The sequence below is a fragment of the Pyrus communis genome, chromosome 4 (genome assembly GCF_963583255.1).
Source record: "Pyrus communis chromosome 4, drPyrComm1.1, whole genome shotgun sequence".
NCBI lineage: Eukaryota > Viridiplantae > Streptophyta > Magnoliopsida > Rosales > Rosaceae > Pyrus > Pyrus communis.
This window is the reverse complement of record NC_084806.1, coordinates 19,124,620-19,141,270: the sequence shown is the minus strand read 5'-3', so window position 1 is coordinate 19,141,270 and position 16,651 is coordinate 19,124,620. Positions and strand designations below refer to the sequence as shown.

The following is a 16,651-nucleotide window of genomic DNA, read 5'->3' as shown; positions in this document are numbered from 1 at the left end:
CTTGTATGAATAATAGAAGAATGAGAAAATGTAAAATAGAAGTAGAAGAATACACAAAATACATTCATCCAACAAGTTCAATATTTAAAAAACAGTAAGCATATATAGGTAATGTAACACATTATTTTTTTAAAAAGGAAGATATATATATATATATATATATGTAAAGAATTTTAAGTACATAATTTGAAAAAAAAAAAAAAGAAGATAATAATATGTAAAATATTTGTTTAATAATGGAGTAGGTAACGTTTTTAAATATAATTGATAAGCCTAGTGCTTTTCTTTTGACACCTTGGAATTTGATTTGACAGAGGGGATGACTTTTGACAGAGGGCAGTGACTTTTGACACATTGGAAATCGGTAAGGCCCTTAATTTGGCGTTTCTTGTTTCCTCTCCCTTCCATTTTTCTTCGATTGCTCCGCCTGATTCCCCATCTTCTCCACCTAATTAAGTTTCTTGTTTCCTCTCCCTCCATTCTTCTTCGATTGCTCCGCTTGATTCCCCATCTCTCCGCCTAATTTCCATCTTCTTGCTCTGTATAATTTTCCAAAACCTAATCATGAGTCCAATCAATTTCCTCATGCACAACGAAGAAATCCTCTCCGACGAAGAAATCTGGGCTTCCAGGTCAAAGTTCTCGTTTTTTTTCCCTACAATTGCACTGTTAGTCTGATTCCTTCTACATATCTCTCTCCCGTTTACTCTTCCCTCACGCTCTCTCGGTATTCTCTTTCGTCACCCTCGCGGTGTAGTGAAATGGAATCGGTGTAGGGGAAGATGAAAACAGAGTACAAGGCCGTGGTCGATGGAACTGGACGATAATGTTGTCGTCGAGCTTGGTGAGTCTGCTCACCAGAATCGGCGTCGTCCTCTTCAACTACTCTATATGTTTGATTTTTATCCATTACTCAATTGACCATTTTTCCTTTTCTTGCTTGCTTGTTTGCAAAGTTTTGAGCTTTTATCTGAAATTTTACGCAAATTGTAAATGTTCATGAGATGCATTAGGATGTGTGTTGTCCATCTGTTTGGCTTAAGTCCTGCAACAAGTGACGGGCGCGTGAGGTTATGAAAAACTGTACCACATCGGAAAGTTAAGAAACCTTGCATTAACTTATAAGGAGTCGGGCTGCTCCCCATTTCCAATTTGGGTCGGAACATATGGCAAAAAATGTGCGACCTTCACAAAAGAGGCAGAATTTGCAGGGAATATAATATATTGCAGCTCATTAATATTTGAAATATAAAGGAAATTTATAACTGGGTGTCTAAGCTTGGCAACCAAAGAACTAATAAGAGAAACAAAATCCAAAAACAATTAAGGAAATATAGAGAAACAAAATACCTTGTTGTCAACTGCAAAAACTGCAATAAAAATCGAACTTCTCTTTCCCCAATTTGGTATTGTTATGTCAAAGAGATGAGAGAGTTAGAGAACGAGAATCAAAGGGTGGAAGAGTGGCCGAGGTGGTGGTCGTCTTGAGTTGGGGTGAGGGAGTAGATGAATGGATGGTTTGACGGGAGGGGTGAATAAAATGAGATAGGTTTTATTAATTTGGGGTTTTCTCAATTTTTTTTTTTTAAATTTAATATTATAAGTGAGGAATGACTAGGTGGCATTCTCCCTTGTTATGTGATGAATGTTAAATTTCGTCACATATTACATTTCATTTCACGGTAAATTTTTCCGCCCACTTTTTTTGTGACGAAACTAGAAGTATAAGTGACACAAAATATTTTGGTATTTGGTGTTCCGTGAAAATCTTAATGTGACGATTTAAAAAAAAAACGCGTCACTTATATTACCTAAATGTGATGAATTTTTACGCGCCACAGAAAACTCCGTCACCCAATCCATGTTTTCTTGTAGTGACCACAAGAGAAAGATTACACCACACTTTGGTCATCTTGCAATCACCGACAAAAAAATTCTATTATGAGTCACCTCAACATTAGTTGAGCTTCCTCCTCATAGTTCGTACCAAGTACACACTCCAAAACCACCTCAAATTTGAACAACAATTATTGCTTTAAGTTTCAATTTTGAGAAGTAAATCATAACTACTGCAAAAGGGTCTCCTTCTCGAAAGGAGAGAGTGACCACAACTGAAAGCTCTCCTCGACAAAGTGAGAGAGTGACCACTATTAATTAGAAACATAAAAACGAAAGAGAAGAGATTGAAAAGGATTGTTGTCAACCCCAAGGTCAAAGGTTGGGTCAACGACGGTAAATTTTTTTTTTTCTTTTTCCTATCTAGCGTCTAGGGGTTTTATTTATTTATTTATTTTTTTTTTTTTTGTTGAATTATAGATTAATGTTATGAGATCAACTTTTAGAAATCACATTGGTGTACCATAGGATGTAGAAAATGATACATATGATGAACATCTAATGAGATAAACTAATTAATTGTCATGATATGTATAATTACTTGTCACATCATATGGTACACCAATGTAGTTAAAAAAATTGTGGTATCTGTTGGAACCAAATCTGCGCACCGCCGGGGATGGTGGAGGCACAAACTCGAGTAACCTGTAAAACAGAGAACAACCATGAACAAGCCTAAGACCGAGGGGATGTGTCGGCCAAAGGCTTTTCGATGGTCAAGTTAGTAAGCAGTTTTAGACTCAAGCAGTGGTCAAGGGAATTAGAGTATTAAGATTGCATTACCAGAAACAAATCCTATATAGTGTATTTATATTGTTGGGAGAGAAACCTTTTTAAGATACAATCCTCGTTCTAAGTTGGGAGAATCCTAGAGGATATCTAGAAATAGATATTGCATTATCTTAGAAGTTATGATTACTTGCGACGCACACCAATTCCTAGATTGTAGGAACTCCAAGATTTATAAAGATCAGATCGAGTCCATATATTGATCAAATTGCGTATCTTGCAGAACAACCATGGTCATCTAATGGAGTCGCTCGAACTTCACCTATTGCCCCAGAACAAGGTGATGGTAGCATCGCTACTCCATCTAGTCCAGCTCCGCTTGAAGCTGTCAAGTCCATGACCAGACTTTTGAGGTAATTGTATTCGGATCAACCTTACTCCTATCCTGGAAAATCAGGGTCCCACAATTGCCTCTTACTATGTATCGGAAAGACAATCTATTCTCCTTGAGGATGGATAGTTATCTAAAAACCGTGCCTTTCGAAGTAAGCTAAAATACATACCGTTTAGTCTTCAAACTTTGTGTGGTGGTCTGACCTGTTACGGTGCGAAGAAGGCACTTCGAATTCAAGCGTGAGGTCTTCAATGTCATGCCATAAAAGATCGTAATGATTACGCTTATTGCAGGGATCGATACATTTTGCAAGAAGAAACCATTCATTTCTCCGAGTAGCTTCGATCTTTACATTCATCAATCTCGAGGCAAAGTATTTTGGTATTCAAATCAATCACAACTCAACAATATAACTTCAACAAAACAATGTGAACGGCATAGCCCTTATACATAACCTGTCAACAACACTTCATAACCCCACATCGTACCCAAATTTCCCAAAAATTCTACAAAAATTTGTCAATTTCAACTAATTTCATCAATGAACGTGCATAATTAACCTTAAACACTAAATTATTTAATCAAATTTGACAGAAATAACAAAATTTATTTCTAGGGTTCCAAATTCCAAACTCATCAAATTTCAAATTGACTTTAGGGAATGAAGTATGATGTTGAATATTGTGGAAGCAAGGACTCAGAATGCAATTGGAAGAAAGCAAGCACCATGTCCTTTCTATAGAGCTGACTGGACAAAGTTCAAACGAAGTTCACCTGAGTTTGGAATGTGTGATGTGGAAGTCGACTGAGTTTCGAATGTCATGCCGGAGACGACAAACACTAGACAACTTTGACTGAGTTTCGAACAGGGAGGAAGTCAACTGAAACTTTTTTCCAAACGTTCAACAAAAGAGTTTTGGGTGAAGAAGACAACAAGTTTATGAAATGTAACTATTTGTAGGGGAGAGGGACAATTTTAGCTGGAAAAAAAAATTAATTTCAAGTCATCCATTAGGTTTTAATGACTGGTCATTTATGAACCGATTTCACTATAAGCTCTCCTTGATTAATTTGTTTACAACTGTTGAGATTAAATCCAACGGCCCATATTTAATCTGCTTGTACGGTCCGCAAAATGTTGTCCACACATTAGAAAACGCGTAGCTAGCATTCCCCTTATACAAATTTCGATAGGATTGAGGTATCCAAAATGATCCATCAGATGAACCTATTTAATTGTATGCCCTCGTCTAACGCGAATAATCTTCCTAAAATGAAATGCAAGGAACAAAACTTGTACCAAATCAAATTAGCAAAACTTAAGTGGAAGAAACAAAGTGTCCCATCATACCAGTTCTTTTTACAGCTATTCCACATACATATATACCAGCCTTCATGCATGCGTTCACACGCGTGCATAAGGCATTTTTTGAATCACGGTGTGCTACGCTCGACTTACATGTTTTAAATGTATTTATATGCGTAAATTGACAAAATGAAAGTCAAATATTTGAAGTAAATGAATCATTTTAGATCATGCTAGAAGTAACCTCTCATAAACCAATTAAAGCAGCTGAATTCACATAATAAAATCGGTCTCTATAGAATTTACATTAAGAATAGAGAAAATAGTATTTAATAAACAATTGATTGTATCACATTATTGCTAGTCATTGTGAGGCTACGCTCACCTTCTCCCTTTTAGTGTAGATAATATCGTTTGTTTAAAAAAAAAAAAAAATCATTTGACAATTAATTTAATCACATTATTAGGATGTTTTGAACATGTTTAAAAATAGAGAAAATAATATTTAATAAACAACTGATCGGATCACATTATTACTAGTCCATTGTGAGGTTAAGCTCACTCCCTCCCCTTAGTGTAGATAATATCGTTTGTTACAAATCAAATTAAGACGATCATTGTATGGGCTGAAACAATCTGGACGAATGTGGTATAATCGTCTAAGTGAATATTTGATCAAAGAAGGATATATCAACAATGTCATTTGCCCTTGTGTGTTCATTAAGAAATCCAATTCTGGATTTGCTATAGTGGCAGTATATGTTGATGATTTGAACCTAGTTGGAATTCCTGAAGAGCTCAATAAAACTGCTGAATATCTGAAAAACGAATTTGAAATGAAAGACCTTGGGAAAATAAAATATTGTCTCGGCCTGTAGATCGAGTATTGTGCTAATTGAATTTTGGTCCACCAATCAGCTTACATTGAAAAAATCCTGAAGCGATTTAGCATGGACAAGGCTTATCCACTCAGCACGCCAATGGTCGTTCGTTCTTTGGGCATTAAGAAAGATCAATTTCGTCCAAAAAAAGATGATGAAATGGTCCTTGGTCCAGAAGTACAATATTTGAGTGCAATAGGTGCTTTATTGTACTTAGTGCAATGTATTAGACCAGATATAGCTTTTTCAGTTAACTTGTTAGCAAGGTATAGCTCTACTCCAACAATGCGTCATTGGAAAGGAGTCAAAGATGTTTTGCGATATCTTCGTGGAACAACAGACATGGGTCTCTTCTACTCAGGAAAATCCACAAATGACCAGATCCTTGCTGGATATGAAGATGCTGGTTTCCTTTCTGATCCGTATAAAGCCCACTCACAAACTGGATATGTGTTTACTAATGGAGATACAGCATTCTCATAGCGCTCAACAAAGCAAACATTAGTTGCTACATCTTCAAATCACTCAAAAATACTTACTTTACATGAAGCAAGTCGTGAATGTTCTTGGTTAAGATCAATGATCCATCATATCCGAAATTCATGTGGTCTACCTTCGAAGATAGACAATCCAACTATCATCAATGAAGATAATGCAGCATGTGTTATCCAAATGAAGGAAGGATTCATTAAGGGCGATAAGACTAAACATATATTGCCAAAGTTTTTCAATGCACATGAGCTTCAGAAGGCTAAAGTTATTGAAGTCAGACAAATCGGTTCCAATGAAAATCTGGCAAACCTGTTCACCAAGTCTCTACCAACGTGCACATTTCAAAAGTTAGTGCAGAGTATCGAATTACGTCAACTTACCAATCAGCTAAATTTGAAGAATGCAGAATCAGGGGAAGATAAATATCAGGGAAGCATCCATGATACATGCTTGTTGTACTCTTTTTCCTTCGACTAGGATTTTTTCCCACAGGGTTTTTCCTATCAAGGTTTTAACGAGGCAACGTCAACATATTTAACACTATATCAACAATCCAGGTAAAGTTGTACTCTTTTTCCTTCGCTATGATTTTTTCCCACTAGGCTTTTCTGAGCAAGGTTTTAACAAGACAACTGATGTTGATATGTGGGCATCCAAGAGGGAGTGTTATAAAATTAGTGGGTGAATGCCCACTCAAAAGAATGCCCAAAGACTTAGTAATAGTGAGTATTAGTGTTTGATACTTTCAAAAGTATCATCATTGTATTTTGATGGTTGTAGTTACGAGAATCGCTCTATAAATAGAGCACTCCGTCTGTTATCAAACGCACTACGAAAGAATGCAAGAGAAATAATATCAGTATCCCTCCCTCTCTTTATCTGCCATCCTTTTTTGTGTTATAGCTACTAAAGTCATATTGTGATATTTTGCACTTGCTTCGCTCATGTCCTTAGAAAGGTTATCTCTCTAGCTTTTGTCTATTTATAACAATATATATATATATATATATATGTATGTATATATATTTCAGAAACATGCATCTAGCCTCACATCTTATTCCCACATGTTACAAAGAATATTACAACCATAACGTCTAAAATTTTTAGTTTACCAACCCAAACTACCGTTGGTATCCCATAGCTACCACTGGGATCCTCACCTTGTGCCCCCGGCTACCTTTCATCATCACCTCGCCAAAACTGTAGGATCCCGTCACAGACCGAACTGTCAGAGTCACTGAGAACTTTCGCGATGCACCAGGTCTCAGAGTCATTGCCCGAGGGCTAGCTTCGATGGCAACGGCTGGGGACATTCTGGTTGTGATCACATAGGTTTCTTCTTGTGCAACATTTGTGACTCTGCGTGTAACCGTTTGACTTTTCACAAGATGAGCTACTGTGATTGAAGGAGAGTTGAAATTCGACGGGCGGACCATAGTGTAATTGCAGGGGGAGTTTGTGTACTTCTTTATCTCATTAGAATTAATACCAGGTGTTGTACACAAGAAACCCAAGTAATCCTGATAGCCTAAAATTTAAAAACCAAAAGTTATTCGATTGAGATTTCCTCACATAATGTGCCAAAGATGAGTCCGATAGTGTAAAATCATTTCAAGGATGTAGAAGAATACATACCCGCATCAAAGATTAGTCCAGGATCCAGAGCAGCTCTTGGATCGACATGGCCACTCCCATAATCAAAAGGGGTGGCACTGACAAACTTAATGGCTTGTGTTTCAGAATATTGTTGTGCTTGAAGAGGTCTGCCAGCCCTGTCCATAGTTGTTGATGTTGTCATCAAAGCTGATTTGATGGCGGAGGGGCTCCAACGAGGGTGCTTCTGCTTTATAAGAGCAGCTATTCCAGCTATATGTGGTGCAGCCATACTTGTTCCCGAAATCATGGCAAATCCCTCCCCTGGTCAAAGAAATAATCCCTTAATATGTCAAGTGCATCTCTATAGGAACAATTGTTATTGACTTGTGTTTAATTTGACAGCTGTGAGTGAGAAATCTGAATATCTTCCCCTTATTTTCTAAGCAAAATGAGGATGTGTCGGAAATTTTTTCATAACTAATTTCAGAATTTGAAACCTCGTAAACCGCTTTGAAACTAAAGTTTGGTAGACTGCCAAGTACTAAAAAATCTCGGGAAAGTTTGAAACATCAAAATATGGGGAGAAAACACTTAAAATGCTTCAATTAGATCCTTACCAACATAATCAGGTTCATCTGTTCCATTTGGAGACCAAGCAGCCCAAATTAGAGAACCAGGAGCTAGAATATCCGGCTTGAGAAGATCTGCTTCTTGGAAGCTGAAATCTTTGATGTTGGGTCCTCTAGCAGAGAATATTGCCACCTGTGGTGCAGACTTGTGGAGTATAGGCGTCAAACCATTCCCAATGCTACCTGTAGCTTTGAAGCTCTTCACACGACCAGTCCAATCCCTTACTGTAGAGATGTTGTAATAATCTATAAGATCCTTGAACAACGTCGAAGCCAGAGCACCAAGAACCAGTCGTGCACATAATTGCAGGAAAGGGGAAAAGTTAGAACGTGCATAAGAAGGAAAAGGGGCCAGAAACCTAAATAGTAGCTCAATTAAATTGTAAAAGATGGTAAGCACCGTAAGTTATCAGATGGGATCAAGTTCATATGCTACAAAGAAGTCACAAAAATGAAGTTTTATTTTATTTTTCTTGTCAAGGAGGTCAAAGACAAATGAATTTGCATGATTATATATTCATATGCTATTGTAGTAAATCTAATTTCACAAAAAACACTTGGAGAATGTTCCATACTCTATTACTTGATTACAACAAATCTAACTTTATAATTCTTTAAAAGCAATATAAATAAATAATAAACACCGTTTCGTTAAGGAGAAAAGTTGAAATATTACCATTGACCTTTCAACATCAGTGATTAGAATCCCAGGAACGCCTACAGGAACAGGATCAAATTTTGTCCCTGGGGAAACGTTTTCCACCACAAGAACAAAACCAATTGCACCAAGACTTTTGGCTGTTTCGGACACTTTCTTGATTGATGCAGTACCAACAACGAAATTGAATGAATAGCCACAAAGAAGAATATTCCCCTGAACCAAGTTCTTGTTTAAAACTTCTGGTTTCTGGCAGTCTGAGGCGCTATACTTAACTACAGAAGAATCAAGAAGCACATCATTTGCAGCAACCAGTGTGTACGTTTGATTTGGATGTGTTGATGCTGCAAAAAGCGGAACAGAGGAGAGAGTAATTCAGGCTTTGGAAATGCAAAAATGTAGAATGTGAACCAGTGATTGCTTTAGAATGCAAAAAGCCTGTATTATAACACACAAGCGAGAACTGCTGTAAATTGAAGGTGTCGCAAGATAACACAATCATGGAATGCTCCAGGATCCATGTGGAGGCATTACAAAAACCATCCTGAAATCAACCATGTCTTATTCATGCTAATGAGGCTGCCTTATATTAGGCCTTTATCATTTTTGCTGGTTACCATGCATTAAGCTTAAATTTAGGGTGGTTGGCTTAAATATAGGTCTAACCGTTAGAGCTGATTACCAGAGTATATGTCCTGGCATCCCAAATTAATCATTGTACTGCTTTCGTTTGAATCTTAAACACAATGATTTTTCTTCCCTATTTGAAATTTACTTTTCAATGTGGTGTTAGAGCAGTATTGTCCTGAGACCTAAACCCATTGCTATTCTTACCCTACTTGGACCACAACAAAGAGAAAAAGTCGACAACTTCTCTGTTGTTGCTATGCCACAGGTTCCACTACGTCTTCATCAAGATCCCTTTTTCAGTTCTTGGTTTATTTACTTTGGTCCCAGTGGGACAAAAGGATTTCCCCTTCTACTCTATGTTACAAATGAGCTGAGTTGTCCACCTTTTTCAGAAAACCTCATAAACACACTGTTTCTACTTGCAGCAAGCGGAGAATTGTCAAAATTCATTCTACAACTTGAGGGGGCGTCTACAGATTGATTAGAATGCATTTATCTTAATGGCTACCTATTTGGCATTTAGCCTAAATCAGGACTGTTAGTTTAAACTAAAGTCTAGGTTACACAACTGATTAACAAAGAAATTTATTTCCAAGAGATTATGCAGCAAGCATTTAGGTTATTGATGAATGTGCTACTAACAATTTGCTAAAAGAACATAACTGAATAGGTTTGCTCCCAAAACAGATACTTACGTGACAGCCCAAGTCCAGCTAATAGTTTTCCATTTCCAAGTGTTAGATGGTTTTTGTATCTGCGATCATCAATGGCGGCAGCAACAGAAGCTATCCAAGGACTATAAGAAACTAAAGTTTTTGGAAAAGGCCCTCCATTTCCAGCTGCTTGTGCAACAAATACACCTGCTTTCACAGCTGAAAGAAGTGTGGCATCAAAAGGATTCAAATAAGTGGTCTTGGTGGTAGCTGGAGGACTGTTTGGCCCCACAGAAAGGCTCAATATATCCACTCCATCATATACAGCCTGTTCAAGAAATATCTTCAAATAAGAACCACCATTCCAGACATAGCAACCAAGGGTAATAACCCAAAAGATAGTAAAACTAGTTGGCAAGGCAACACTATCTGTTTCATCTTTAATGAAATATGTGAGCAGTCACCAATTTAAACCTTTTACCCTTTTTTTTTCTGTGAGATGATGGAGATGTGCTGAGAGGACAAGCAAAAAAATAACTTTTTTGTCTTTTCTTTTATCTCTAAAGAATACATATTGATAGAGTTTTGCAGAGTGAGCAGGAACATATATCTACATGTGCATACCGACATGTAAAAAAGACACCCACATAAGTCCAAATGTACAGAAAAAGATGTGCACTAAGCATTCACCCAACGTCTTTTGTTCTATGTTATGGAATTATTGCACACCTGATCAATTGCGGCAACTACATCTGCAACAAACCCTCCAAAAAGCCTGTAAAGGGCTTTATATACAGCAATTCTGAAGACAGAAATTTACGTATCAGGATTAAAAGAAAGAAAAGAGTTACTGCTTTAATTCAAGAAACGACCAGAGGAACTTATTCTTCCTCACCTGGCACGGGGAGCCATCCCACTTGCTTTCCCAAATTCATGACCACGCATTCTCACTGGAATTCCATTATTACCGGCTGCAATAGCTGCAGTGTGACTGGTAGACAACAATAAAAAAGGAGGAAAAAAGCTTCAGATAGAAAAAAAAATATCAATTGACACAAGCAGAAAGGGGAAAAGGAAAAGGAATCAAAAGATTTTATGTTACAATAAATGTTGCCTAAAACGAAAGCAAAATAGTTTCTGTCAATTCAAAGTAGTAGGAAAGAGGAACTTTTATGGTTGTCAAGTTTTCCTTTTCCGAACAGTGAAACCCCAAAAGTTACATCTTCTGTAAATCTATCAGAGTTTTAACTGTATGATATTTTTATAAATACATTAGTATAATGCTATCCCTATGCTCATATTCATTGAAATGTATGTCAATTAATAAATGTCCTTACCTCTTTGTTCACAGAAGAAAGTATAAAACCTTTTGTCATTTATGGAAGTGTTTCTAAGCTTACTAATTGAATTCCCCAATTGATGCCATCCATGGTAGAGTATTCACTGATGCCTTATTAAGCTTACTGTTGGATTCCCCAATTGTGTCTAAGCTTACTAAGAAATGTACTCATCTCTTTACTTCTCTGAAATGAATATGTTTCTTTAAATGTATGAATATCCATAATACAAAAGAACATAGGTTCCCATGAAGAACGTGTAACAGAGGTGTGGGGCCTAACCTTCCATGTCCATCACCATCCATAGGAGAGTCAAAATCAATAGAAGGATTAAATACCCCAGCTGCTATTGCAGCTTTGGCAAAATGGTGAGCTCCAATAATCTTCCCATTACAGAAGTTCCTCTTTGTGTCTGGATCAACTTCACATTTACCTCTATACTTTGGAACAGGCCCATAAGGATCGATATTGGGGCTCGCAAAGCTTGGATGGTGCGGATAGATCCCTGAGTCCACAAACCCTATCACAATATCTTCCCCAGCCCTATCAAAGCCACCTCCTGTCGGCCATACTCCAGTTGGGAGACCTAAAAACTGTGGGGTGTGGGTTGTAAGTCTCTTCACCTTCCAATCTCTCTCCACCGATTTCACACCAGGAGCATGCATCAATGTTTCTGCCTACTAATAAAAGGAACAGCGTAAGAAAATGAGAATGCAAGAGAAGACATCAATATCTGTCATTCATATGAACGACATAAGAGGAAGTGTCTGTCCAAGTTGTTACCTGTTCATGAGAAATGTGGACTGCAAATCCATTAATAAGATGTTGATAGCTGTAGAGTTTTTGGTAGCTCCCTTCCTCAAACAACATGCCAAGAAGCATATCATGTTTACTCTCCAGGTGTCGGGCATAGGACGTGACTGATTCACTGAAAGAGGCCAAAAGAATGGCCAAAAGAGATTTATCAGTCCATTTCATGATTCAGAATCCGAGAGATAACCACCCAGTCGTAAAGGGAAATATCTCATCACGTATACGATAGTTTAGGATGAAAGATGTGCACTTTATAGACAACAAGATCATATTGAAAGGTGAACTCTTTCGGAGAAAGTAACTAGTTGCATGTAAGCTGTCACATAAAGGTACTGTATGAACATGTACATATGCATATGTCTCAATGTGTTAGAAAAGAAATTGATGAAAATAATTACCATATCCCAACAACTACTTCAAACAGGCAACATGTTGTAAGATGTAAAAAAGTGGTTCACAAAAAACCAATTGATGGTAAGACAAAGCAATAACAAAGAAATTATTGCCATAATAAACAAAAACAAAGCAGATGACAGATTATTGGGTGTAACCCTACTCTAGCCTGTTTGATCATTTCCTGAAAATAAAATAGAATTGATAGTTCTATTTGTTGGATCAATTTTTCGGTGGACTTTATCATCTTTTGTAAAAGCATCAATCAAATGTCAAATACTAACATAATATATAGAGGACATGTGGCATTTCATAGATGGTCCAAAACATTGTTCTAGTGATGGTCCTAATTCTTTTCAATAGCTCTCCATCCATGTCATTAGATTCATACAATTACATCATGCATGACTTTGACAGATTCTCAAACTTCGTACAATCACCATGTGGCCTTAAGCAAATGTTCATCTCTTTTTTTCTGCTCCTACAGCAAGCAATAACCTAAGAAAAACCTAGCTCTGTTCGCGCTGATGGATTTTCATTTCAAAATAAATTTTTATAAGAGGTTTTCATTTTAAAATAATTATGGCAAGCAATTAGTAAAAAAGTGAGCTCGAAAATGTCAAGTCCTGAGTGCAAGCAATTAGTAAAAAAAGTTAGCTCGACAATGTCAAGTCCTGAGTGCAAGCAAACAACCATTCATGGACGGATTAAGAAAGATATATCTCTGTTTGTGGAGTTATGATTCTAATATAAATAAAGCAAGAAAACAACAGAAAAGTGAGCTAGACAACTGCGTGCAAGCAAACCCGTTAACCAAGCTTCCTTGGATGGATTGGGGTTGAAGTCACTATCACCAGCTCTATTCTCCCAAAGTCGATATCCAGCTTGAAATTAGTTTACGTTTTACACACCTAGGCATATCCATGAACTTGCTTACAAAAGATTTAACATTACAAATGCCTATGCTGAGTCAACCGAAGATCTAGAATTAACAACAGACAAATTATTCAGCAAATTCTTTGGTCCAACAAAGATACCTCCAAAGTCTACGACCCCACTTGGACCATATGAAACAATAACCACAAAGAAATCCAATTTCAATGTTTTTGGGAATGGTCAACACCTCCCAGGCTGCCTATGATTGGTTGGTAATAGGATAAAATTCTTATCCAAGATACATACATAAATAAATGCATAATTGTGTGTGTGAACAATAAGACATATAAAGATACATTGGAAAAAAAGAATCATGCAGGAAATTTGAATATACCTAGTTGTATCAATCTTTTCATCAGATTCCACAGCAGTGGCTTCAAATCCATCAACACCACCTTGGTAACTTATAATAGGCTCTCCTTCAATCGTCACGATGTAAACATCAGCTTTGCCAATAATTAAAAGGGAAAACAGTACGGCAACCGTGCACCCAAACTCCACGGCCACCATTTTTACCATTCAAGTATCCAACTTCAATACTCCACAAGATCTGAATCATGAGAAACACACCGAGTCAATAAAACAAAGTCGATCTTAAGTAAGCTAAATTGAAAAACACAATAATTACTAGGAAAATGACCACAACAATTACTAATTTACAGCTACCTGCGCTTATTTTTCACAATTACGAGCTCAAAGAAAACAAAATAACAATTTCATTGGTTTCTCGGACACGTAAAGAAAATAAATTGACTCAAAACATTAGCTTAAATCTCCTTTTCGGTCGAGCATTTCCTATGCGTGTGGAGTTGCAAACAACGCCGAACTAACATAAATCGAATTCTGAAAAACACCCAGAAATAGAAACCGAAAACTAACATTACAAAAACTCTAAAATGGCATACCCAAGTAGCGAAAAACTAAAAATGCACCGAGTTGTGGTAGAGTCTAAAAAAATGAGATTTTGATTAGCGAGTGAGTGAGTGAGTAGCAGAGTGGAAGAAATAAGGCAAAAATAGCTTCAAGATCACAAACGAGCACCAAAAAGCATTCCCTTGAAAAAGAGTCGCTTCCATTACTAAGCACCTTAAAAAAGCAAAAGAATGAATCTCATAAATCCAAAAAAATATATAAAATTAAAATAAAAGCAACCGCTTTGTTAGCGATCCAAGCAAGGAATAATCGGCTACTACATACTAAACAAAATAAATAAAAGAAATTCCCCCACAATTATAAAAAATAAAAATAAAATGGAAAGGCAGTGTTTGGTTACTTGCAGAGATCCAGAGAGGCGAATCGGGAGCTGAGATTTACATCAAGGCTAACAATGGAGGGCTGAGATTTGAGCAGAATGCGGATCGCATTGGTAGAATGCAGAGCTCTAGAGAGAGAGAGAGAGCTGGAGAAGCTGATCGACTTTTCAGTGAGTGAGAGTGACCGGTAGTGAGAGCGAGAGGAGTCTCTCCTCTGGTGGTTAGGATTTGTTATTTATTTATTATCTTGGGTGATTGGGGTGGGGGGAGACAGGGAGCCGAAGATGATGGACGAATTAATTATTAATTACTCGATTTAACTAAAAGTAAATTTTGGGGATTATTATTCAGTAAATTTTGGCTTAATTTTTCGTACGAAAGTCTTAAGTTTTCTTCTCTCGTGCTGGTGCGCACATTCGCGCGCAAGCTGTCCGGTGGTTTATGTGGAATGACGAAACTGCCCTCGTGGTTTTGTCGCGGGCGAAGACGGCGGATGGGGATGGATGGAGCGGCTGCCTGCCGGTTCGGGTTTAATTGACGATCATGCAACTGTCTTGTTTCAGGTATTTTTGTCCGTCTGTCTATTTTTTTTCAGGTGGAGATTCCTTTTTTTTATAATTATTTTAGTTCTTAACTTAAATTTAATGAGAAACAAGAAAAATCCATTGCCATTACACATCCTATCCTGCTTTTAGGATACAAAAACTGCAATATAATGGAGCTCACATATATGAGGAGTGGGAAATGATTTTCTAAGAGCATCTTTTGAAGATATGTCAAATACGTCAATTAGGATAAAATGATAAAAACATCTTCAATCTTTGTCAAATCATTTTGGTCTAGTGTTTATTAAATTGAGGGTAGTTTTGTCATTTTAATCTTTATTTAACATGACTATTCATGGAATGATCAAAATGATTGATGGTAGACAATCTCAAGGACCACTTGTATTAATTTCAAATATCATAAACCAAAATGAGGAGTTATGCAAATTTCAAAGACAATTTTGGCAAAAAAACATTCACCAATAGTTTACAACTTTTAACTATTTAAAATTACTTTTTTCTTAAAAACTGTAGTAGGGGGTATCAATATATAATAAAACAATTATTTAACACACTCCTTGGAATGAAAGAAATTTTGATTTCAACTTCAAATGGCCACGTAGTAGCTTTTAAATAAAATTTTGACAATTTATATTTGATATTTCCATTTAAGATGCTCTAACATTACCTACTAGTTTAATAGTATTTAAAATTTCAATTAGTCATAGTCAAAAGATAATTGGGAACTATGATTGGAGTATAAATTATGTACGGTACTCATAAGATAATTTTTCGGTTGAATAAACCAAATAAACCAAGAACATAATTAAATATAGGTTTAATCTCAGTTTATTACCCTGAAGTTGAACAAGTTTCTTGGTTTTAAACATTTCATACATAAAGTTTTTTTCATTTCAGTGTGGTACCTAAAGTCATGATTCTAGGACATTTTCATACATCCGTTAAGCTGTCTATTAAAACAGTCGGAAATTAAGTCTCAGAATTATAAAATGGGGGTTGGTTACATGTTAACGACTGTTTTAACAGACAACTTAACAGTTGTATGAAAATGTCTCTGAATTATGACTTTAAGTACCAGACTGGAACGAAAAAAACTTGGAAGTATGAAATGTTGAAAGAAAAAAAATTCAAGGTAGTAAACTGAGATTAATCCTTAAACATAAGTGCATGTGTATGAGAACTAAGACGGTGTGTAATTTCCTATTCTAAATGAAGGGAACGCGATATTCTACTCTGTGTTTGGTATGTGGGAAATGAGGCTTGGGAATGGAAAATTATGTCCATTCCCATGTTTGGTAAATCCGAACTTTGAGTTTGTGGGAAAAAAATGTAATAAATGTTGGGAAAGGAGAGAGAAAAACCAACCCATGGATGATGGAGGGTTTGCTTTTTACCTCTATTTTCCCTTTTTTTATTGCACATTTTTAACATTAATTACAAAATTTAAGGACAACATTGCCCTAAAAACTAATAATTCTTCATACTCAAC

General features: G+C 36.6%; 2 protein-coding genes across 6 annotated transcripts; one reads left to right on the top strand and one right to left on the bottom strand.

Annotated features, from left to right (window-relative positions):
- The first annotated feature begins 810 nt into the window (after positions 1-810).
- On the top strand, positions 811-5,689 carry LOC137732817 (uncharacterized mitochondrial protein AtMg00240-like). Its single transcript, XM_068472083.1, has 3 exons — positions 811-844; positions 2,909-3,038; positions 5,437-5,689. The coding sequence occupies exons 1-3, from the start codon at positions 811-813 to the stop codon at positions 5,687-5,689; spliced, it is 417 nt and encodes a 138-aa protein (XP_068328184.1).
- Positions 5,690-6,679: 990 nt separating this feature from the next.
- LOC137731650 (subtilisin-like protease SBT2.5) lies at positions 6,680-14,801 on the bottom strand. Of its 5 annotated transcripts, none has more exons than XM_068470822.1 (11): positions 14,617-14,801; positions 13,678-13,893; positions 11,985-12,129; positions 11,484-11,878; positions 10,760-10,855; positions 10,594-10,666; positions 9,907-10,192; positions 8,600-8,925; positions 7,912-8,179; positions 7,334-7,615; positions 6,680-7,226 (listed from the first exon to the last, which is right to left on the bottom strand). In XM_068470822.1, exons 2-11 carry the CDS (start codon positions 13,860-13,862, stop codon positions 6,820-6,822), a joined length of 2,463 nt encoding a protein of 820 aa, XP_068326923.1. In that variant the 5' UTR covers positions 13,863-13,893; positions 14,617-14,801; the 3' UTR covers positions 6,680-6,819. The 5 variants fall into 5 exon arrangements, with proteins under 5 accessions (XP_068326923.1, XP_068326924.1, XP_068326925.1 ...); XM_068470823.1 differs by having other exon boundaries at positions 14,621-14,801; XM_068470824.1 differs by having other exon boundaries at positions 14,658-14,777.
- Positions 14,802-16,651: the final 1,850 nt, after the last annotated feature.

Bases quoted from the DNA above. Each gene is read 5' to 3' on its own strand.
- LOC137732817 (XM_068472083.1), top strand. From the start codon at position 811: ATGGAACTGGACGATAATGTTGTCGTCGAGCTTG. The intron at 845-2,908 runs GTGAGTCTGCTC...CGTATCTTGCAG, and splicing joins TAATGTTGTCGTCGAGCTTG to AACAACCATGGTCATCTAAT. The intron at 3,039-5,436 runs GTAATTGTATTC...GCAATGTATTAG, and splicing joins TCCATGACCAGACTTTTGAG to ACCAGATATAGCTTTTTCAG.
- LOC137731650 (XM_068470822.1), bottom strand. From the start codon at position 13,862: ATGGTAAAAATGGTGGCCGTGGAGTTTGGGTGCACGGTTGCCGTACTG. The intron at 10,856-11,483 runs GTTAGGCCCCAC...GTTGTCTACCAG, and splicing joins GATGGTGATGGACATGGAAG to TCACACTGCAGCTATTGCAG. The intron at 10,193-10,593 runs GTGTGCAATAAT...TTTCTTGAACAG, and splicing joins TAGTTGCCGCAATTGATCAG to GCTGTATATGATGGAGTGGA.